This window comes from Panthera uncia, assembly GCF_023721935.1.
Source record: "Panthera uncia isolate 11264 chromosome A1 unlocalized genomic scaffold, Puncia_PCG_1.0 HiC_scaffold_17, whole genome shotgun sequence".
Lineage (NCBI taxonomy): Eukaryota > Metazoa > Chordata > Mammalia > Carnivora > Felidae > Panthera > Panthera uncia.
In genome coordinates, this window is record NW_026057577.1 from 95,326,869 (window position 1) to 95,350,303 (window position 23,435).

A 23,435-nucleotide genomic window follows, 5' to 3' on the forward strand; every position below is an offset into this window, starting at 1 on the left:
AGTTCAGTTTATTAGTGTTATTTATAGCAGCTAAAATTTACTGAGTGGTTACTGCTGGCCATGCCATCTCCTGATATGTTTGTGACTTTTCCGGTTTTCAGATTAGAGAACCATGAAAATACAGTGACTTGCTTAAGGTCACACAGCTCTTAAGTGGTAGAACTGGGATCCAAAATATGAACGCTTCCAGAACCCACATTTCTAATCACCCCGCTGGCTGCTTTTCGGACATTGGCCTAAGTACAAGACATACAAAGAGGTGTGTATCCAAACAGGTGGCAGGGACCACCCTCTGGATGTACAAGTCAACTCTGAAAGAGAAACGTGCCAGCACAAGTGAGGATAAATGCACTAGGGAGGGAGATAGATTATCTTGCTATTAATACCCATGTCAACCCACAATGATGTCAGGTACAACAGAAATTATACAACTTAGAACGGGGTTGTGGGTAGCAATCAGAAGCTAAAATCAGCAATATGAAGTGCGTAAGCAGTACTCACATGTAACAAAGGGAGAATAAGATGGCCTCCAAACTGAGAGGAGTTGTTACATTGGTATGTAGGCTATTGGTATATTTGCCAGCAGACGTGCAGTATTGTAATGGTTGGCTCAAACATAACCACCCCTTGCCCTTCTGGGAACTTCACTGACTTTGAAAAAGCCCCATGTAGAGAAGTGATCATTTTGAAACCCTGGGCTGTGTTCATTGAGAGGCTGACAAGAGCCAGAGGAAGAATTACCAACCTCCCTGCTAATCTGGCTCCTAGTACCATGCATTAAGCCAACTAGTAAAAATCATTATGAAGTTTTTGCTGAAAGGGCAAGTGTAGAAAAACATGTTTCTAAACAGAATAACAGTCTTTGCCATTTTTTTCCAACTTGCATACCATCTGGAAATTCTGATTTTTTTTTTTTCAAAGGGTAGGAAAGAAATGTGCTCCAGGCACAAATAAATGTTTACAGCTGAGTTATAAACCGAGAATGGTGGGGCTTAAAACAGACAGTCTGGCAGTGATGGAACTCAAGCTGCAGTGAGACAAATAATGCTGTGGGGAACGGGCCAGCTTGTTTTGCACATTGGCCCTTGTGAATGGGAAGTCTTGCTTCCCACTGACCTCATCAAGCAAATGTTTGGGAAGAAGTCTCCACATCTGGGTTGGTTCTAATTCTTAGAAGGCAAAGGGAAAAGATGAAGCAGAACGACTCTCTATCTTGACATTCTGAAGGCAGCCTTCACCTTTGGAAACTACAATACCTCATAAGAAGTGTCAGCCCGTGGATGCTTGTTAAATGGAGTAACTGAGAGATGGCATGATGATGTCAGTGACAACTAATATTCCCGGATCTCTTATTAACTGCCTGATGCCACACACCATGTTTTACAAGCACTGTCTCCTTTATACTGGATGCCAAGTGTGAGGAGTTCCATTTTATGGATGAGGAATTGGTGGCTGAGGGAGGACAAATGACCTGCTTATGTTCAAGCAGCTAAGTGATGGAGCTGACAGTTGTAACCAGCTGGACCAACTCTAGAGTCATATGTTACACAGAATCTGTCGATGCAGTGTTACCCAAAATATGCCCAACCCTTGGTCAAGACGGAAATGCTGATCTATTGGGAGTTTGGTCTCTTCTGCCTCATCTCCTATAATTTATAGTTGCAGAACAGTCCAATGAGAGCAGACATAGGTTTGCAAATGATACAGAGTAGTAGGCAAACTTCCATAATGGGTCAGGTAACAAATATTTTATGCTTTAGTGGGCCATCTCATCTCTGTTGCATCTACTCAGCTCCATTGTTGTAGTGCAAAAGCAGCCATAGGCAATGAATGAATATGGCTATGCTCCAATAAAACTTTATTTGCAAAAACACATGGCTGGCCTGATTTGGTTCATGAGATGTTATTTGCTGACCTCTGATATAGAGGACACCTTGACTTTAAAATGAGTGAGGTTTTGAGAATGATCCATGAAATTCTACTTGGGAGTTTATTCTTTCTTAAGATCAGTGCACAAATTGGCTACATGTGATGTGCCCTTTAAAAGCTCTTGTATTCTTTGCCTCTGGGCCTAGCCTATCAAACTGGATTCCCTTATGTTATCTGACCAGGTCAGAACACTGTATTGAATCTTCGTTCTCAAGGCTTATCTAATCCCAGATCTATAGAAAAAGTGCTCTGTGCTCTTGTAATGAAGATGTATGAGTTCATTCCTTTTAACATAGAAATACACTCGAGATGGTGAGTGATTCTGGCAGTCTGTGGGCTCCCTTTTCTTGATGTGAAACCCAACAACCAAACCAACCACATTAAGGTTTAATTGAAAGAGAGAATGGAGAAAAAATAAACCATGAACAACAACAAATGGAAAAGGGAAGACAAAGCCCAAAGAACATACTCTCCTAACTAATTAATCAAGTGCTTTGTTTCCACTAACATATCAGAGAGTGTAGGCTGCCCTGTCTATTAGACTCCTTTCCAAATCTGAGCAATGTAAACACTCCTAAAGACCAAGTAATGAAATCTCTATCGATGTGCCATCTTAGATGGAACTCACATACCCTTGTTTTGCTTACATTTTAATTTGCTTCTGCTGGATACTTACCCAGTAATTGCTTAATAAGATTAACCTCCCTGGCAATGTGTGGTGTATCTTGATTAAAACATTATTGGAGTGAAGGATTATCGTATACCACAAAAAAATGGAGGGGGTGTTATTTAATTTACTTATTGCCAATATATCTTGATTGTCTCTTTGAAACACTGGAAAACTAGTCGATGGGAATTGATTCAGGTTATCTAAATGTATAGAATTGGGGAGTGGGGAGGAGGGAGGTCACTAGGTAAAGAAATTGAAACCTGAGGTTCACTTTTTCAAAAAGACATAGGTGGCTGTGAGAAAGCCAAAATCTTTCTAGTTATTTTTTTAGACCAAACTTTACAGCAGCTTGAGAGATCTGCTGTCTTCGGTCATAAGAAGAGTACTCTTTGGTGTTCAGAAAGGAGATGTTCCCAGTTTTCGTTCAGCTTTATTTTAAATTCTCGCACTTTTTCATAAGAGTCCTATTGACAGAATTCATTGGACAACAATTTGGCAACCATTTTACTATCTTGTAAACTCATTTGGAAAATAACTGGTGATGTTACAGGACTTAAAAAGGCATGTTGCATCTGAGGGGGAAAATTCTGGTCTTTCCAAAGGCACTGTGGAAAGTGTTTCTTCATTTAATTGAGAGACACTGTACTCTTAGTTAGGACTTGTTCTCTTCAGGGAATCTTCAGTTCTGCTGATATGGGATGTTCAGGTGGGGGTGGGAGTTGGAAACAAAACTTAATCACAAATGCGCAGAGTGGCTGACCTTAACTTATGGAAGTTAGTGCCAATCTGTGAGTCTCTTCGGTAAAGGATGCTATTTAAGAAGCATTTGCATGTAACTTCAGAATGTATACATACCAAATATATACCTGTGCCCCATGAGCGAATATGCATATTCACTTTCAAATGTGTGTTCTGCATTCTTCTCAAGGGGCAGGGTGCTGCTGACTTGTGAATTAAAGGGAGCTTAGGGATCAGAAGCAGCAGAGACCCCCTAAAGCGTTTCTCCAAGAGCAGCACCATGGACCTCTTGGGCAGGATCATTCTTTGCTGTAGGGGCTGTCCTTTTACTTAACCACATCTCAGCCTCTCTCTGCTAAATGCCAGTTGCACCTCCTCTAACTGTGACAACCAAAGAAGTCTTCAGACACTTGCCCAATGTCCCCTGGGGGCCAAAAATGCCCCACAGAGAAACACTGTCATAAAGGAAACAGGAGCTGTGGATGATGTCAAATACTGGAGGGAATGGACTACACATCAGAGACCAACAAATCTGGCTTCAGGCTTTTTGGTCAGTTAAGGCAGAACATGATCCGTTAAGGCAAGATATACTTTCCATTTTTAGATCTAGTTTTAGTTACCTGATAATGGAAAGCATATAATTTCATCCTCAGATAAAACTTTTTCATGCTTACTTAAAGGTAATTTAGTGTTATGATTAGGATGGATGAATAGAGCGATTCTTGAAGACGGGATACAAAGAAAGACAAAAAAGTTACACTCGATGCCATTAGGACAACTCCAGGGAGAATAATTTAAGCAACATTAACATCTCAGTATGACTAACGTGCATCTCTAAGGGAAGATGAATTCTGGAATCTTCTCTGTGGGAAATGATGGTGCTGAGGAATACCCCAACTTGCCCAAAGATGCACAGAGCACAGACTTGAGTTTAAGTCTGTACCTGCCTATGTGTTTGACTGGGGAAAGTTTCCAAAACACCCTGGGCCTCGGTTTCCCTGAGATGATACCCTTCCTTTTACAGCTGTTGAAATTAGGCAATGCTTAGCTTGGTGCACACCAGGTGTCCAGTAAACGTTATTTCCTTTCTTGTCTCTGAACTATCTCTGTGGGGTATTTTAAGAAACATGAGGGTAAACTGTGCTAGGTAAACTGTTCTGATGTGCTAGGAGGCAGAGTGGAAGTGTCTGTGTTTGGAGAAGCCCTTCCACACCATCTCTCCTGTTTGTGATTTCCATCCTGACTCAAGCACACCCCACAGTCTGCCATCGGTTGCTGTTGTTTTTTTTAATTGCCCCCTGTCTCTACCTCCTCACAGTCCTGTTTTTTCTCTTCCTTCTTAGCACCTTGTTAGCACCTATTTTTTTTTTTTTCCTGCAAGAATACAGTTGCCTGATTGCTTCAATAAACATCTCCATTGTCCCCTTTGCTGTTCTGAGGAGAGAGCTTTGTTCCCTGAGTTGTCAAAACTCTGTTCTATTCTCTCCCAAAGCAGAACAGCTCAGAGTCTTTCTCTTTCCTGCCAGGCAGCCCTTCCTCCCTGGGGAGGCTGCCTCTCTCCTCTGGGGAGTGGGCTCTGGTCTAGCGGCACACGTAGCCTGCTGCTCTCGGCTTTCTTGATTAGGCAGGACTTTCTCCTGCTGCTGCTGCTGCCTCTCCAGCTGCTGCTGTTGTTGCTGCTTCTGCTCGGGCCTCGGGAGGCTTTCAAGTGGCTCCAGATAGCAGAGGTATGCACATTGGTCTGGGAAGGCGGGGTGCCAACTCTCAGTGGCTCCAGCCAAACGCAGCTAACAGACAGGAACAGCAAACAGATTTTAACAGGGGCACCTACGAAAGGCAATGGATTTGCCCCCCCCCCCCCCACCCGACCAATTTCTTTTCCTTTTTGTGTACCTTCCAATATTTGGATTAGAAAACCTAAACCGGTTGGCGGGAGCTCTGAATTTCCCTGTGACCTCAAGAGGGCAAGCAGCAGCTGTAACCTCACCTTTGCCTCCAGATGGCATTGTTGCCACATCATCGCTTCCTGGTAGGCCGGTCCTTATCCCATTGTTAAAGGTGTGTCCATCTGCCGGCTGCAGTTGCCAATTGAGTCCCAGCAGATGCATTGCTGCAGGAGAGACAAAGTAATGAAAATATGAATAGATAATTCAGCAATGCAAATGTCAAGGGGGGAGGGCCAGGTGCCTCTTCCAAGCAATTGCCTTTTAAGGAAACTGCACTTCAAAAAACAAAAAAAAAACCAAAAACAACATCAACAAAAACCCCCCAGCTTACCCCAGGCCTCAGGGATTAGCTAAATACAGAAAGGGAGGAGATCCGGGTGATTAGGTCTCCTCTCCCTGTGCTGCTGTTCACCACCTTTGGTGAGAGGATCCCCAAGGTGGGGAGAAGAGGAGGGGGAATCAGAGTTCAGGCCTCTCTACCATGGAGGAGAAAATGTCCCTCTGGAATCGCTGTAAAGAATACTGCTCCATCACATCCAACCTCTCCCACACTGTGGATGCAGCTGTTTTTAGACTGAGGGTCCAAGGGCGTTGACAAGGATAATTTCCCCCAAACTACTCAAAACAGTCAGTGTCAAAACAAGGCTCCCCAGATGGGATGGTCTGCTGCTGAGACTGTAGTTGCACTAAAACAGCAATGCAGCAAGTATTGCCCACAGCTGGACTGGCCCCTGTAAGCTCACCATTCTAGTTCAAGCTCTCAAACTGCCTTTCCTTTCCACCTCTCTTCCTGCTAAGTGGGTACCTTTCAGCCCACTGTAGAAAAAGCTCAGGGGTGGTTGCAGAATGGGGTCCTTTCACAAGAATACTATGATGATTCCCTCTCACACCCTGCACCCGCACCCATGCTTTCCCACGGGGACAGAGGGAGCTGGAGTGCCAAGGTGCTATCTTTGCTAATGAGACAAACATGTTTGTAGGACTCTTGCTTTATTTCCACGTGTACTGCAAACCTTCAACACAAACTTCCTTCCTTCCCTCCTGTCTTTCTTGTCACCCTGTGCCAGCTCACCACTTCCCAGGTGGTTTCTCAAGCTCAAATCACCCCATCTTCCATGGTTCTGGGGGAGTTGTTTTTGCTATGTGGAATGAAAGGCAAATCCCAAACACCTGTATTCTTTCAAAGTCCCCATCTAAGAAATGCTTCATTTGCAGATAAATAAGGAGTACACTCCCCTGCATACTGCCCATTCAAACAATAACCACACTGTGTCTGTCTGGCATTTCAACCGGACATAGGTTGATGCTATTGCTAGGGTTCCAGCGCTGCAGGAGAGAAAGGGCTGTTGACAGGGAAAGGTTCGGGGCATGATGTGGGATGGGAGAAACAATTAACCACAGGAAACGCAATTAACAATGCTTAGGAAATTGTTCACACGGCAATTAATTCTGCATGCCTACCACCACTTAAAGTCAGGCTGCATTCTATTAAGGTTAAAAACCTATCTTCAAACAATACAGCTCAGATTGATGGCCGCAGATTAATGTGCCAAGGTGTCCCTGTGTGTATATCTGCTTTTTTATTTTATTTTTTTGCATACTTCCCCATTTCAGAGCCATGTTTTTTTCCCCCTATACATTACTTTGAAGTGTAAGGCAACTCTTTGAGATGATAAATACTAATAAGAATAAGTGACATTTACTATACACTTTCTGTCAAGGTAACGCCTAATTTTCTCCTGCAGTTTATCCGTTGTATGTAGGTCACTCACTTGAAGAGACCGGATTCTATTGCCTCAAATAATGACATATTTTCACTGTACAGAGGTCAGGAAATGAGAACTAATCGTGGCTGCTTCGAGATAACGATAGCTTCTGATTTGTAATTACCAGGTGAAAGGGAGCCAAGGAATTAGCTATTTTAAAATGATTCCCTTTTTTTTTTTTTTTTTTAATGTCACTCTTGGGTCTTGGGACTTGCCTTGAGCCTGCTTGTTGCTGCAGTGGAGGTGTGGTTCCCTCATGAAGGGTCTCCCTGCGTTTTAAGATAGACACAGACCAGTACTGCAGGTGCAGCTGGGCTCAGGCCTAACAAAGCTTTGAGTTTCTCATCTAGAGAAGGAAGCTGTGGGTCTATCAGGCAAGAATGACAATCTGCCCAACGCCCCATCAGTGTGAATCTCTTTTCAAAGCTGTTCCCCTCTTTGCAAACCCAGTCTTGGCACTCCAAGATGAGGAACATACTGCAACCGTCAACTTCAACTTCGAGAGAACAGCAAGCAGACAATACCCTAATCTTCTTGTGCATAAGGAGGGGATTCATGAAACTAAGTTCTGTTTGCAGAAATGCTCACCCCTCCCTTTTTGTTTTGGGTTACATAGCATCTTTTTATTAAAAAAAAAAAGTATTCTGAAAACAAGAAGATGAGAGATGGGGTGAGAAGGGTTAGGGTCAGAGGAGACAAGTAACTGCTCAGACAACTCCCAGAAGTGAAAAGGAAATAAGAAAGTGAGATGGAGACAGGCAAAGGGGAAGAGCCAAATCTGCTGAGTGTAAGCTCTGTCATCCCAGCAGAAGCGAGGCAAAAAAATGAAACTCAAGTTTGGGCATATTTTCTGTTGTTGAACTGAACGTTAAGCAAATAAGTGAGAATTATATCAGGGGTATAACCACCTTCTTTTGTTTTTTGGGAGGGACGCTGAAATAGGCTTTTGTTTGTACTTTTTTTTTTTTTTTTTCTTGGTCAGCTATTCCTTCTCTCTTACTTGAGTAAGAAAATGAGAGTATCTTTCTGGCCTATGGGGATGGACTAAAGTGTCCTTAGGATAAAGAAGACCCAGGAGAGCTGTGAAGTAAATGAGTTTCCTGACTAATGAGAACTCTATTTCTTATTCTGCTACTGATTTGCTATATGGCTGGGGCTGAGAAATCCGTGTCTCCATCAATCTCTCCCTTCACCTTCTGAAAATATTTCCCTTTACAGGTAGAATAATGGCTGCTGAGGGCTTGAGAGAGGTCAAGTGTCCACAACACCCTTGAAGATCTAGCAGAATGTCTTGAATATAGAAGGCATTCCATCCATAAATGTTTACCAGAATAGATAATGACACATGGAGTTAGATATGAGGGGCTGGATTGTAGGACATTATACTCTCACAAATCAAAAATATCTAATAGAGAGGCGTGAAGGGTGGACTACAACAGTGCTGGCAGCAATAGGGACAAGACTACAAAGAGAAGCTATTTTGGGTACTAGTGTTATCAGTACCTGCTGCCAGTCCTTGAACCCCTTCTATGGCCAGCACTTTAGGAGCCATTCTACAGATATTACCTTAAGATGTATGACTCACATCTCTGGTTGGTACTATCCCCATCCCCATTTCATAGACAAAGAAACTACTGACTATGAAGTTTGATCACTGGGGATTTCACAATCAGAGGAAGATAACAGTGGAAGTGGTTATCTGCTTCATATTTCATAGTGATTTGGGTACAAATTCTGGTTTGCAATGGGATCTCAGCAAACCTGGTCTTTTGCTCGAAACTCATGATAATCTCACTGTGGTTGACGAATGACCATTTTCCATATTCAGCACCTCTTCCTGAAGGGGTGATATCTCCTGTCTTGTTGAATTCAGATATGGCCACATGACCTGGCAGCACACACTTTGCATACCTTTTTTCCTTCTGCCACATGGTCAACTTGGGTCTTGAGGAACGATAACATGGCTCAGAGCCATGGCTGACAGGTGGGAGAATACAGAATGAATGAATGAATAAACTGTTACTGTTATAAACTGCTGAGAGTTTGGGGTTCTTTGTTTTAACAGCATGTCTGAGACTTCCCTAACTGATAGGTTCGCTTGCAGCAGCCCCAACTCTTCCATGGGGCATACGTTCTAAGACTTGCCCTCCTGGTGGATGCCTTAAACTGCAGAATAGTACTGAACCCTATGTACACTATGCTTTTTCCTGTACATATATGCCTATGATAAAGTTAAACTTATAAATAAGGCACAGTAAGAGATTACAACAATGACTAATAATAAAATAGAATAATTATAAAAATATACTCTAATAAAATTTATGTGAACATGGTCTCCCTCTTTCTCAAAGTATCTTCATCTTGTGATGCTGTGAGACAATAAAATGTCTATGTGATAAGACGAAGTGAGGTGAATAATGCAGGCATTGTGACCACAGTGTTAGGCTCTTGCTGACCATCTGACCATATGTCAGAAGGAGGATGGTCTGCTTACTGCGGTTGACCACGGGTAACTGAGCCTCAGAAGGCAAAACTGAAGATAAGGGGAGCTGCCATGTTAGTAAACTAAGATACTCCATTTTTATACAACAGGTCTCTGTGCATTCCTTAAAGTTATTTATTTATTGAGTCAGGATCCTTTCTAAAACCCAGCCAGGAAAAGTTAGGACTACTACATACTTAAGGTCACCAACCACAAAAATAGCTCTTTAAATATTATGTCATAGTATATCCAGCTGTCATGCACTCTAATTTGGACTTAGAAAGTCTCAAGACTTTGTGTGAACACTGGCATCATCAACTTACATTTTCTCCAACAAGACATCCCGGATGCAGTGGGGTGGTCCCCTCTCTCACTTTCCACAAATGCTCTAGCAGCTCATCCCAAAAGGTCCTGTTCAGACCATCCTAGGGTCAGAAGTGAAATGAGTTTGGGAGGTCCTCTCCCTAATGTGACTCACCCCTGTCGGCAGCCAAAATGCACAATTTATCATAACTTGACAGGCTCTGCTCCAGGGAGACCCTCAGATGGAACAGTGGGCTCCATGGGTCAGCAAGGATGGAACAGGGAAAGGTTCCAAGTGGAAGTTCATGTAATCCAGGTGGCAGCTGGGAAATCAGCCACTAAAAACACAATAAACAGCCAAACTCTGAATGTATCTCCCTGGCTAATTGGAGAAAACTTTCACCAAGAGCTGAAAGTGAACCAAAGCAGGATGAATAGACCACACACAGATTCCAGATTTCAGCAAGAATAATCAACAGACCTACTTGGAGTTAGGGTGATAGTTCCTTAGCGGAGTTGCCTGTTTTTGTGTCACATGGGCTCTAAAAGAAATACTCAGAGGTAATCAAGTGAAGATTAAGGGAGAGGGGTTGGTTGCAGGTAACAGAATTCCCCAGCAACTGCAAGGACAGGAGATGTAGGCCTTGAAAAGTGGCAGCATGGAATGGGGGTTGTCTGAAATAGTAATTAGGGTATGTGTGGGTCCTGCTGGGTGCCACTTAGAACCTTCCATGTTCATTGGCTGGCAGAGGATCAACCTGACAAGAGAGTCAATCAATATGTCAGCAGCGCTTCTCAGAGAGCTGCTCAGCCCCTGCTTGTCAAGGAGGGCAAACACGGGGGCCACGGATGCTCTGTGTTTGCTGAGCAGGCCTCCAGGAGCAGGGGGTATCTTTAAAGATCAGCCTTGTCGATACATAACCGGAGGAAGAGATTGGGCTTTCCCTTTGAAAATGGAAGGCTTGAGGCCAAGCAGAGCTTAGGAAGTGGGAGGAGGGAGGCTTGCCTGCTGGGTCTTATAGCTCAGCATGCGGTCAGATTCACAAGGGCCTTAGAGATGATGGCAAAGCTCCTTCAGAGACCAGGTAGGCTGGGACTCCCTGCCCCCCCCCCCCCCCCGCCCCAACTGCATCAGCCAATTTAGTCAACAATGCCAGGACTCCTGTGGGAAGTGTAGCCAATTCCCCAAGTGCCACTGCTGAGAGGAGAGAACCACAGCAGAATAATCAGGGCTCAAATGCACAAACACTAACCCTGAACTTGCACAGGAAATCTGCAAAGGCACTTTTGTAAGCTGTAGTCAAAATTAACACATGCAGATGAGCCTGCTCCATGAGGATGTTGACAATTAACAATTATTTTGGCAATGCACCAGGTACTGGGCTAATTATGTTAACTGCATCATTTTATTCATCACTTATCATTCAGCAAATATTTATGGAGCACCTACTGTGTGTTAGGTGTGTTCTAGGCTCCAGGAATAAAGAAGTTGACAGAAGGAGTTCCTTGCTCTCATGGAACTTACATTCTAGCGGGATACATAGAAACTAAACACACACAAATGAAAAGTGGAGGATGAATAGGGTTGGAGATGCCAGGGCCTGGGGGTGAGTAATTCAGTTTTTTGTTCAGATGTAGACCAGTCAAGGATGGTGTCCGATAGGTAACATTTGAGCCAAAGCCCAAAGGGAGTGAAAAAGCAATTCATGCTGACATTTGGGGGAGCTTTGAGGTTGGAGTGGGGTCAGTGGGAGAAGAGAGTGCAAGGTGGTGGGGAAGGTGGGTGGTAGGGAGTGGGTGCCCTTGGAGAGACTTCGCCATGTATTTAAGTGAGATGAGATGAACACCGCAAGATTCTAAAGAGTGTGAAAATCTATTTATTTCCATTCTCACTCAGTGACATGGTAATGTAGTCTACCTCTTCTAGATAAGGAAATTGAAGCTTAGGGAGGTTAAGTCACACGCCTAAGATCACACAGCCAGTAACCAGTCACCAGGAAGTCTGGAAGTTAAACCCAGACACATTTAACTGCAGAGTCAGAGCTCTCAACCCCCATACTGCCCTGCTACTGACTTACTCAACAGTCCTCAATAGAGGCCATCAGGCCCCTAATTCTCTAAGTGAACCGCTACTTAGTCAAGACTGAACAGGGCAATGGGCTACAGAATTACTTACTAAATACTGTCAAGGCTCACTCAGCAACAGACACCTCCCTTTGTAGGCAGTGGTTAGTCCTCTGATAAAGCTGTCCTTGGTCAGCGACCAGCTTGCTACTTAACTGAAAGGAATCGCGATTGTCAATAGAAAATAAATCTGTTTGGCAACCTCAGTTCTCAGTCAGGCAGGCTAGCAATCTATATGCTTGGTGACTTTTTCCTTGGTCAGTTTGCTTGTCATCCTTTGGGGACCTTGAATACGGTGCCTTTTCCTCAGAGAGGAGGGGGCCCACTGCAGTGGATTAATGGTATCCTTTTTAGGAACACTGTCGTGCCTAAATTACCTTCTGCCTAAAAGAAGAGATACAAACAAAGCCATGTGGGATAACATTCACGGAAGTGCCTTAAGTCTTAAAGGAGTTTAAAAAATTTAAATATAAAGGAGTTAAAAAAAATCCCTTTCAAACTGCCTTGGTGGAATTATTTCTCTTATTCCACCCCTCCCCCTGCCCCCACTGTATTGCAATACACTGAATGGAATGAATTTTCAAAGCACTGCAGGGAAGTTATGCCCACAAATCCCTTTACTAGTAATGGGATTTGTGTACCTATCTCCCAAGAATGCTCTGAAAAGTTACTTGTCTGTGTCTAACTTCCAGCTTGCAGCTTCCAAAATGGTTGCAAAGTTTCTGGCCCAGGAATGACACAGAAGAGGAAGAATCAGGCCCAGATAGGATACCAGAATCCTGACAGGACCAGCGGAAATGAGAGGGGGCTTTGGAGAAATGCACCTGAATTCACACCTCTATCTGCGCTCTCTTATCTTCCAGCCATGATGCTAAAACAGGGATTTTGTCTCTGCCTTCCTAATGCTTGTCCCTTGCAAAAGCAGGGAGGCTTTCTGTCCCCTCCTGCACGTCTGCCAAGAGAACAAGGTGACAGTTGCGTGAGGCAGCTCTGAGACCAGGGAGCAGCGTGTTCTGGAGACAAGAAGAATCCACATGGAGGGAACCAGCACATTAATCTATTTTCATGACAGGCTCAGGATAGTACAGCAAGTGGGAAGTCGTATGAGATTAATCAATTCCTGTGTTTGGAGGAAACAAATGGGACCCCTTGCAGCTTCAGGATGCATGGGGCCCCCAAGCTGGTGTAACTCCTACCCCTCGAGTCCCCTTACACCTGCCACTGTGCGCTGCAGGTGGTAACTCTGGACACTGTGGGGGTGTGGTGTCTGGTGTGCTCAGGTGACCTCTAACAAGGCCCTTTGCTCTCAGCATCACCAGGTGGATCAATATGTAAGACAGACACACATGCTCACAGCTACTGTCTTTTCCTCGTGCACAGTCTCCAGGAACGTACCCTGGAGGATTGGCGATGCTGGCCAGGCGTCCCATTGTCCACTGAGCCAGCTTATCCTCAGGCAGATAAACACATGCCTGGAGTCATTCGCCACACAGGGTATCATTTCCCACCCAGACGACTCCTTTCCTGCTGCTATTTTTCCCAGGAAAGAAATAAAATAAAAGCCTTTCTTTCTCTAAGAAAGGACCCATGTGATCAACATACCTTTAGAGAATGATAATATCAGTAGGTTTTATTCAGCAAATAAATCATGGTCTCGGATTTTAAGAGCTTTTGTGATAGCAAAACACATCCCCGCAATCCACACGCATACACCTAAACGCATCTTTCTTCTCCCTCAGAAGCTTGTCATTCAGTGTTGACAACCCAAACAATATTTGTCTTTCTTTAAAGAACAGCACCCGGCAGCCCTGTTAAAGAGGGGGCCGGTCCACAAGACTACTTACTACAAAGGAAAGGTGATGCAGGCTGCACGCGGCATGCGGCCACCAGACTCATAGGAAGCAGACATTATGAATGTTTTAGAGGATAAGATGTCATATTGATTGGTAGATGTGCAGTGTATGCTGGAACAAAGGGGGGGAACTCTCCCGTGGAAAGTCGGCTTTGCAAGAAGCCATGGTGAGGGGCGTCAGGGAGGTGGCAGTTGGGGCACTGGCCATATTCCTAGGGCACGTTTCTTCCCTCGGCTGCAGTAAATGAAGAAATGAAGGATCTGGTCTTGCTTCCCTTCCGAGTCCCAGGCACCCCCCCCCCCCCAATCAAACTGCTTCCAATGAACCCTCTGATCGAACTGTGGAGGCTACAGTCAAGCAGCCAAAAACGAATAGCAAAGCCAGGGGTGCCTTAGGAATGGGGTGAAGGAGGAACCATCCCCCTATCCTGGGTCTTTGAGACTCATTCCTATCAGGGTTTAAATCCCCGTTCCACTACTCATAAGCAGATGACCTTGTGCAAACTAATTGACCTCTCTGAGCTTCACTTTTCTTAGCTAGAAGAAAAAGTTAGCATTTTTATAAAGTACTGACTCAGTGCCTAACATCGTGTTAAGAGCTTTATACGCATTATCTTATTTACCCTTTACAAGAAGTCTAAAGTAGGTACGATTATTCTTTCCATTTTACAGATGAGAGATGGGAGGCAGTATTGGAAATTTACCCATACAGACACGGCTGCTAGGTGGGGCAGGTGTTTATAGAACCAAGTGTGCACTTTTGGCCACAAAGGGAAGAGGGTGATCAAACTGACCTTACGATGTGGTGTTAGTATAAAGGAGGCAGGAATCCGTGAGTATCGAACACAGAGAAGGCATTCAAGAAATGTGTCTTACTTTCTGCTGTATCTTGGGTCATTTTGCCATTACAACGAGACCCATTGTAACTAATGTTTAATTGAGCTCTTGATGTGTGCCAGGCGCAAATTTTATCAAGTGTGTATAATATTTTCCCATTTTGCAGATGAAGACATTGAGGCTCAGAGAGCTGGAGTAACATGCAGCTGCTAAGTGGTAGAAAGGTGTGACTTGAACCTGGGCCATGACACCTAACACCTGAGCATCGCATCATTCCAGCTCACAGCAGGACAAATATCAGCTCCAGGCACCAGGAAAGACTGGGGATGTTTATTCATCTAGATATTCTTCCCGCATTTGCCTAATCCCCTTTCTGAGAAACCTCTTTGGCTTTCTTTTCTGCATTATATCAGAACGGCAGAGCCACCCAGCTCAAAGGTCATCTGGTCTGGTTCTTGTATAGATACTGACCTTGAGCCTCACGTAGGTGAAATGACTTGCCCAAGGTCATGATGACCAATGACTAGCTAAGCCAGGATTTGAAGCTTGGTCTCCTAACTTTTTGTCTGGTGCTCTCTCTACGGTCCTCTTCCATCTCTTTAAAGAACAAAGGATTCTGAGGCCTACGTGCAATGCAATGCCTTATCAGAGAACATGAGGGGACCTCAGCGAAGCCTCCTTCTCTCAGCCATTTAAGATTTTTATTACTACTATTTGCAAGGTAAGGGATGAGCAAAAATAACCTGTTTATAAACTAGTCAACAAAATGGGTATCATGATCCTTCCCAATCCTAACTTCATTACATCGGGTTTCTATGACAAATTGCTTCTACTGCAGGAGCTCATTCACAACAAGAAACTAAAATCACCATTTTTCTAATTCTACCTGGTCCAAGGATGCCATGGTCGATACAGACATGGCTCCCTCCTGCACAGAAACTGGGCAATATTTCAGGAGTGAGGAATGAGTTAGAGAAATAAGGATGCTGAGCAAATCCTGCATGTAATTCTCATGTCAATTTGGTCATTTGTTCAGCAAAGCCAAATTAGGCACACGGGGAGACTGCTAGTGTTCTTTTCAATGTTTAATTTCTGACATGGTTCTCTCAAGGATTTTTTTTTCTGACTCAGAAATAAAAAATCTTGTATGAGCAAATTGGGCTTGATCTTTCTCTTAACTGGTTTTTAGTTAAGTGGATTTTACATGCCTAACCTGAAACATTTTAGAGTTGATTCTAATGGAAAGAAACATTGCATTAAAAAATTAGTTCTTTCTCTCAGAGCCTGATGACACAGGAGGAAATAAAAACCCAGAAATCCGGTAGTCCTGGTCCTCTGATATGTTTAACATAACAGGGTCAGCTTCTTACTGAGAGAAAGATTATCTGGTAGAAGAAAAAAAGGATACTTTGTTTTTGGAATGCAAGCCACCTGTATTGTAAAAGAAGAACTACATTTTCATCTTCAATTAGATAAATGACACAATTAGACTTATTTTGAGTTTGTGACAATTTACTTAATAGAACTAATTTCAGGGGTTTTATGTGACACTCAAGTCCCACACATTTCTTTCCTGCTAAAGGTACACATTTCTCTCAACAGGTAGCAACATGGTAACTACTGTGGCACTTTTGGCTTATACAAAGCACTGTGATGACAGCAGAAAGACACTCCACATTGTTCATTATTAACCACCCTCCCCTCTTTGGCTTGTGCTCCACTCCTCCCCCCGCCCCCAAACAATCTCTAAAAGATCCCAATTCTGGTATAATCCAATTCACCTCCAGGTGGGGGTTGGTGTCTCCTCTGATCCCAGCCAGGGAAGAGAGATTCTCCCTGTCCTGCATGTTCCGAGCTCAAGAAAGGTGAACCTGTTTGTGAAATCCCCCCACTCGTTTTTTACTACTTAGTTCTTTTAGACTTAAGTTTCTAAATTGTGTCCCTTCTGGTCTTATCTGGTTTCAGCTAATCTTTACTTTAATACAGGACACTAATGAGGTAGGTATTTTATTATCCCTATTTGTCAGATAAAGCAACTGAGGCTTGTTGCAGATACAGAACACGCCCAAGGTGGAGCGTTGCCAGTTGTTGTTTTTAAAACTGTTAAATCTGGCATCCCAATCCCATAGTTAGGACTAATTCTCAGAGACCTCACTGTCCTTCTGCAGCCCCAGGAATAACCTCCTAACTAGTGTCCCCAGATCCTCTGAGCTTCGCTCCAGAACTGTCAGAAAGAAATGCCCAGGGGAACCAGAGTTGGGTCTAACCTCTGAACTTCTCTGGTTCTCTACCCAGAATGTTATTTGCATTCTGCTTCTGGTCCAACAGAAACAGAATGCAAGCCACATATGTCATTTAAAATTTTCTAGTAATCACATTAGTAAGTAAAAACAAATTTAATACTATGTTTTTTAACCCTATATCCAAAATATTATCAGTTCAGTATGCATTCAACATAACAACCGTTAATGAGGTATTATACACTTTTTTTTGCACTATGTCTCCCAAATCTGGTGTTTTACCCTTAGAGCTTATCTCAACACAGACGCTAAATTTTCAGTGGTTAAAGTGAAACATGGTCCTTCCAAAATAATAAAAGTATATTAAATAGATAAATGTTTTCTACTGCTTCAGTTTTAAAATTTAAATTAATTACAGTGAAAATAAAGTGAAAGATCAGTTCTTTAGTCACACTGACCAAGTTTCAACTACTCAGTAGCCATATGTGGCTGCTAGACAGAGTAGTTCTAGACTACTGTGGCTTTGCAGGGTTCTCCTAGGCTCCTCTCCTCTGTGCTCACAGGATATTTTGTACCCACATCTATCACAGCATTTATGGCCTTATTTTGTCTGTGTTTATCTTTGAGAGAGAGAAAGAGAGACAGAAAGAGAGAGAGAGAGAGAGAGAGAGAGAGAGTGTGTGTGTGTGTGTGTGTGTGCGTGCCAGGTGGGGTGGGAAGGACACAGAGTAAGGGGGCAGAGGATCCCAAGCAGGCTCTGTGATGACAGCAGAGAGCCCAGTGCGGGGCTTGAACTCACGAACCATGAGATCATGACCTGAGCTGGTTGGATGCTCAACCGACTGAGCCACTCAGGCCCTCAGCATTTATGACTTTAAATGGTAATTACTTACTTACTGATCATCCTACCTGCTCCCTGCTGGGAGCACCTTCATGGGCGAGAGTGAGTCTTCATCTCCTTTTTTTGGAATTTGCCCCAGCAAGTGGCATCAGGCCTAAACACAATGGCATTCAATAAATATTTTCTAAATGAAAGAATGGTTTGGAATTGAGTTTAAAAACTCCTAATTAGTTGGGTCTTATGTTGTGCCAGGCTAAGAGCAATAACGGTAATAGTAATAAGCGATTTGTATGGAATTCTGACGTTTTGCCAGGTTCTCAATTCCTACCTGCTCTAGAGACATTTCTCTTGATCACTACCCCCTGCCTCCAGGCACCTTTGAGGGCGGAACCATTATTCCCATTTTCCAGATGAGAAAAAGGAGGTTTAGAGAGATTAAATAATGTGCCCACTCCCACACAGCTGCTAAGTGCCAGAGCCAGACATGTGCAGAAGCATCTTCACCCCTTGGCAGGGCTTCCCTCACCTCAGTCTTCAATGACCATGGTCATGACTTTTACTAAAGCTGAGAGCCACTTGTACTGGCACATCCTTGCCACATTTAAAAAGCAGTCCCCCTTTTTAAAACTCTAATCCATTCAGCCTCATCCCAAAATAGTATCTGTGAAATAAAACGCTTGCTGTATTAGTTATAAGGCTTTGTGATACATTCAAGTAAACATAACTATTGAAGTAAAACAGCAAGGCCACATACCACACAAGGTCATACCCTGTAGGTTCTACCAGTGGTATGCCTACCATACTTGGGGAAATGTGAACTTGTAACTTCTGTCTTTCTGTCCCCATAGGCCAAGCATTATTTCTGTGTTTTCTGTCCTCAGTGGCAGTCTAACAAGGGAGGAGCAGTAGAGGAACAGGCTGGAAGGAAGGTTTCCCCATGCCTACCTCATATTTCTAGTATAAAAGCAAAACACAAGACCTAACCTCCCACCCCTCCACCTTGTGGGTTTTTCTTCACTTCTTCAGGGCCAGAGGACAAACACTGCTTCAGGGAGGCTACATCCATGGAATCAGTCCTTCCTGCTGAGGATTTCCTATCTTATGCTAGGTAATGCCAAGAGAGTCTGGAGTCTGTTAGAATCCAAGAGCCCCATCCTCCCCACCTGCCTTTTCCCCAGCCCTGTGGGGGAGGGGCTCCATAGTCCATACCACCACAGTTGTGTTCTTGGGCATTGCAATTTCTACTTATTTCATAAATTCACCAGCAATCATTATACCTCAGATACTGCAAACCCTAAATGCAATTTTCAGTAAGAATAACAGCCTACACTAATATAGTGCTGACTGTACGCTAGCCACTGTTCTAAAAACTTTAAATATGTAGACATGAAATTGTCATTTCTGATAGATCAACTGTGATAGAATATCAGTAGTTTTACATGGTCCATCTTAAATAAATTAATCACTTAATACAACAGCTCTAAAGACAAATACTTTTATTATACCCATTTAGAGCTGAAGAAAGTATGGGAGAGAGATTAAGTAACTTGCTCAAGGTCATTCTGTCAATAACAGTAGAGTGGGGCTTTGAACTTGGGGACTCTGGCTCAGAGCTCTGAACTCCAATGCTTTCTGCCACTTACAGTACAAGTATCATAAAAAGAATGCTGTCTTGTACCTAAAGGCTGGAGTCTGTATTTCAGACATATTGGGTAAAGCATACTTAAAAATTTTTTTTTTAACATTTATTTATTATTTAGAGACAGGGGAGAGGCAGAGAGAAGGGGAGACACAGAATCCAAAGCAGGCTCCATGCTCTGAGCTGTCAGCACAGAGCCCAACATGGGGCTTGAACTCACAAACTGCAAGATAATGACCTGAGCTGAAATTGGATGTAAGCATCCAACTGAGCCACCCAGACGCCCCTTGGATAAAACATACTTTTGCGGAAACAACAGAACATGGTAGTTAGAGTAGCTTTGGAATCAGACAGACCTGGCTTCAAATCCAGGTCTAGGCCCTGGACCTTAGTATCTGTGAGGCTCTGGGAAAGTGTGCTTTTTAATTTTTGATCTTGTGGACCCTCAGTTCCCTGATCTGCAAAGTGGGGGTGTTAAAAGTCCCTAGTTCACAGTGGGGTTGCCACGCTAAATGAAACAAGGCAGGCAAAGCACTTAGCTCAGCTTGACACAGCGTGAAGAGCTCAGCCAGCAACAGTTGTGCCATGGACTGGTCAGAAATAACATTGTTCGCCTAGAAAAAGGTATCTTTCAGATTCCAAACAGCTAGGTTTCAAGCAAGTAGTCCATTCCTAAATTGGAGATGGCCTGCCTTCTGAATGAAAACTACAGAATCCTGTGCAGGAAAACTGGAATCATGTCCTCCAGACTCATTTTACAGAAGAGGTTACAGAGACCTAGAGGGGTTAAGTACCTCGGTAGGGAGGCCAGGCATCATTTTTGAGAACCACAGATCCCTGATCTCATTCGCTTCCACCTTACTGCGCTGACTTGAAGCTGTCCTTCTGGAGTGATGCTTTAAAGAGGAGTCTCAGACCTGCTGACCTGAATCACATATTTCATGCACGTGTGGTATCATTGGCAGCACTAAGCAGCGTTTGGGAGGTGCAGTTGGGGTAGGAATGGGAATTCTTAATGATTTCCACCAACCTTCTCCAAAGCAACCACAAATATACAGCTTCTAAGTAAAACCTGTGTGTTTCCTATGCAAATGTAGCTTCAAGAAAAGGCCTCAAGCCTCCCTTTCTCTACTCGGATCGCCACCTCAAATCCTCTCCTATGTTAATATTTTGGAGAACCGCTGCATAAAAACACATTAAATGGCAATATTTTCTGAATTTAACCTGATATCTGCAAATTCAGGGTGCTCATGTGATGAGCCGTAACAGGACGAAGGCTTGTGTCGTGTGGGAGAGCTCTGTTAATAAGCATTTCCTAATCTGCTATTCTGTGCCTGGTGCTGAGCTAGGCTCTGGGGGTGCAGGGATGACTAAGACAAAGCTGTCCTCAAAAAACTTAGTCCTGGCCAGTCCTGACCAGCAGAATCAGAATTCTTTGAGAACTTATTAGAAATGCAAATTATTGGGCCTCATTCCAGACCAGCAAATCAGAAACTCCAGCAGGTGCGGGACCCAGGTATCTGTGGATTGAGGGACCTGTGGGTGTTTCTGATGAACTCTCAGGCCTGTGACCCACTGGAAGTGTGTGAAGCAAGGCTGATGGCAATTAGGGAAAGGTAACATGAAGGGAAGGAACAAGCTCCCCTTGTCTGTTTCCAGGAAGGTGGAGAAGGTGAGAGAGCCCCAAACCCTCCCTCCAGGTGCACTAGGTCTCTGCCTACAGGGGCAGGATGTCAGAAACAGTCTGGAAGAAGCAATATAGAAAAGAGACATTCAAGCCAGGGTGGAAAGATGGAAAAAAATGCCAGACCCAGACTTGGGCCAAAGCAAAATGGTCAAGCAGGTAAAGTTTCTTCTTAGCATGTCTGCTCCCCTTTCAGTATCTGCTCTGTGTCTGTTCTGCCTGTCCAAGACGGACAATTATCAGACAGACTCACTGTCACTTCCAAACTCAGCCATGCCACTTGTATGAATGCTTTCCCATCACGTTGGAAGTTTCCTGGACTCCCCTCCAATTCTCTCAGAACTGTGCTTTCCAAACTATCAACCACTTCCAGAGAACTTAAAAAAATCTGTTGGAACTAGGTATGTGAACTCATCCACAGCTCTCCCAAGTGCTCACATTTTCTACCATTAATGGATGTGCAATTACAGAGGAGATTAATGATTTAAGTCAAACATATAAACTCTAAAGGTAGAGATTTTAGGCATGATGCCAATTAGGGCAAGGGAGATATTTTTAGAGAGAAGGTATTGTAGACAGTGGCTCTGAGATGGCAAGAAGGGAAGGTTTCCCCCTCTACTCTGGTTAGCCTTGGCCATGGAGGTGCTGACCAGGTGCAGATGGGCCTTGGGGGATCTCTGGTCTGTTTGCCAGAAAGACTGCAACCCCTTCCCTGCTATCAGGCACAGAGCCACCCAAGGCTAATGATCCACTGCGGTAGTTGTGGTGGGGGCATCTTATTGTAAATACCTGTCCGTAAGCACTCCCATGGAAAGTCCATTTTTGTATAGTCCATGAGGCTGAACTCAGGAGTTTGAGCTATGTATTAGTTTAGGAATATTAGGGATTAGCTTGACTTGGCTTAAGCATAAAAGGGAAATTATTGGAAGGCTGTTAAGACAGCTCATGAAAGTGAAGGAGTAGCTGGGCAGTCAAGCCCTGTCTTTATTCTCTGGCTTTCTCCATGAGATGGAGACAATGGTCATAAAGAATACCAGAATCATAACCCCATGCCCTTGGGCCACCAAAGAGAAGAGAGCTTTATTTTTCCAAATTCACGTATAGGCATCTTAGGCAAGGACTCTGGTTGTCTTGGTTGGGGGTCACTGGCCTTCCTTGGGCCAGTCACTGTAAGATGACACTGTGAACTCTGTCTGGGTGCCAGGTCAGACCCAGATAAGACATGAAGAGTGTTGAGTATAGACCTGGCCACCAAGTAAAGTTGCCAGATTCAGCAAATAAAAATACAAGATACCAGTTAAATTGGAATTTCCCATGCAGTATTCCGGGCATACTTACACTAAAAGCATTATTTTTTTGTTTGTCTGAAACTCAAATTCAACTGGGCATCCTATGTTGAATCTGCCAACCCTATCACCAAGGGAACTGATGTGAGTCATTCAGGTTTCCCCATTCTCCATGATGGGTTGGCTGTCTGACCAGAAGGGAATCTGTATCAAGCATCTACACTTTCCACAAAGTTTCACAACTGCCTGGCTGTCTTATGTAAAGCACATGGGTTACTCTTTTTATCAATCATACTGATCCTTTGGTGGGACTTCAGGAATTCATCAGAAAATTCAGCTAGGATCAAATTGTGAGTCTACTCTTGCCAAAGCTCCTAGAGCAATCTGATACTGACAGTGTCAGTGTGAGACTAACTAGCTGGTGGGTACCCATCTCTCAGGCTGGGTGTTGGTTTCCTCCTCTTGGGAGGCTGACCACAACCAGTTTGTAAGGTTGGCTGCTCCTTAGTCTCAGCTAAACATTTGGAACCTAAAGATCTCTGCAAGCTCCATTTTCACCAACGGCGTTGATCTCTATAAATATTTACTAAACTTGCTCTGTAGTCAAGGCACAGCCATTTTTTCTTTTCCTCTGGAAGGAAGTTTATTACAGAAAGTAATAGGTGATGTCTTCTTACTACCCCATAAATCTGCTATAGTACCTGTGTGCTGAACTTCTTAGACAGCAAGAACAAACAGTTGTTGCTGAAACATTCCACACAGAGGAAAACAATAAAACCAGAAGCAAAAGCAAAACAACAAACAAAACTTATACAGAGATTTTTTTCTCTGTTAGAATATTTAACACAAGGTCAAGCTGCCCAAAGCTGAAGTTCTATTATATTTCCTAAAGTAGGAAAACCACAAACAGTTCAATTTTTCTTTAGAAAACACTTTCTTATTCTAGTGATCAGCAGTGAATTTTTCAGCACCAAGTATCCAAGAAATAACCCTGAGCTATGGGGTGCATACCCAAGCTTGGATTTAGGACACACAAAGCCAGTCCAGGGGCAAGGTCAGTTCTAGACAAGATGTGGAACTAAGTAACTTTTGCTTTGT

The 23,435-nt window shown here is 43.6% G+C and overlaps 1 protein-coding gene and 1 long non-coding RNA gene across 2 annotated transcripts in view; one reads left to right on the forward strand and one right to left on the reverse strand.

Moving 5' to 3' along the window:
• TENM2 (teneurin transmembrane protein 2) overlaps nt 1–23,435 on the reverse strand; it is a gene marked incomplete at its 5' end in the record, with an annotated part of 375,214 nt that overhangs the window by 210,793 nt on the left and 140,986 nt on the right. Inside the window, 2 exons of the mRNA XM_049648903.1 lie at nt 4,931–5,124; nt 5,231–5,463. Of these exons, the coding sequence (XP_049504860.1) occupies nt 4,931–5,124; nt 5,231–5,463 (427 nt within the window). The remainder of the gene's footprint in view (nt 1–4,930; nt 5,125–5,230; nt 5,464–23,435) is intronic.
• LOC125934445 (uncharacterized) overlaps nt 9,521–23,435 on the forward strand; it is a 28,054-nt gene continuing 14,139 nt past the window's right edge. The window contains exons 1-3 of the long non-coding RNA XR_007461399.1: nt 9,521–9,605; nt 14,814–14,871; nt 15,253–15,368. This is a non-coding gene — a long non-coding RNA (uncharacterized LOC125934445). The remainder of the gene's footprint in view (nt 9,606–14,813; nt 14,872–15,252; nt 15,369–23,435) is intronic.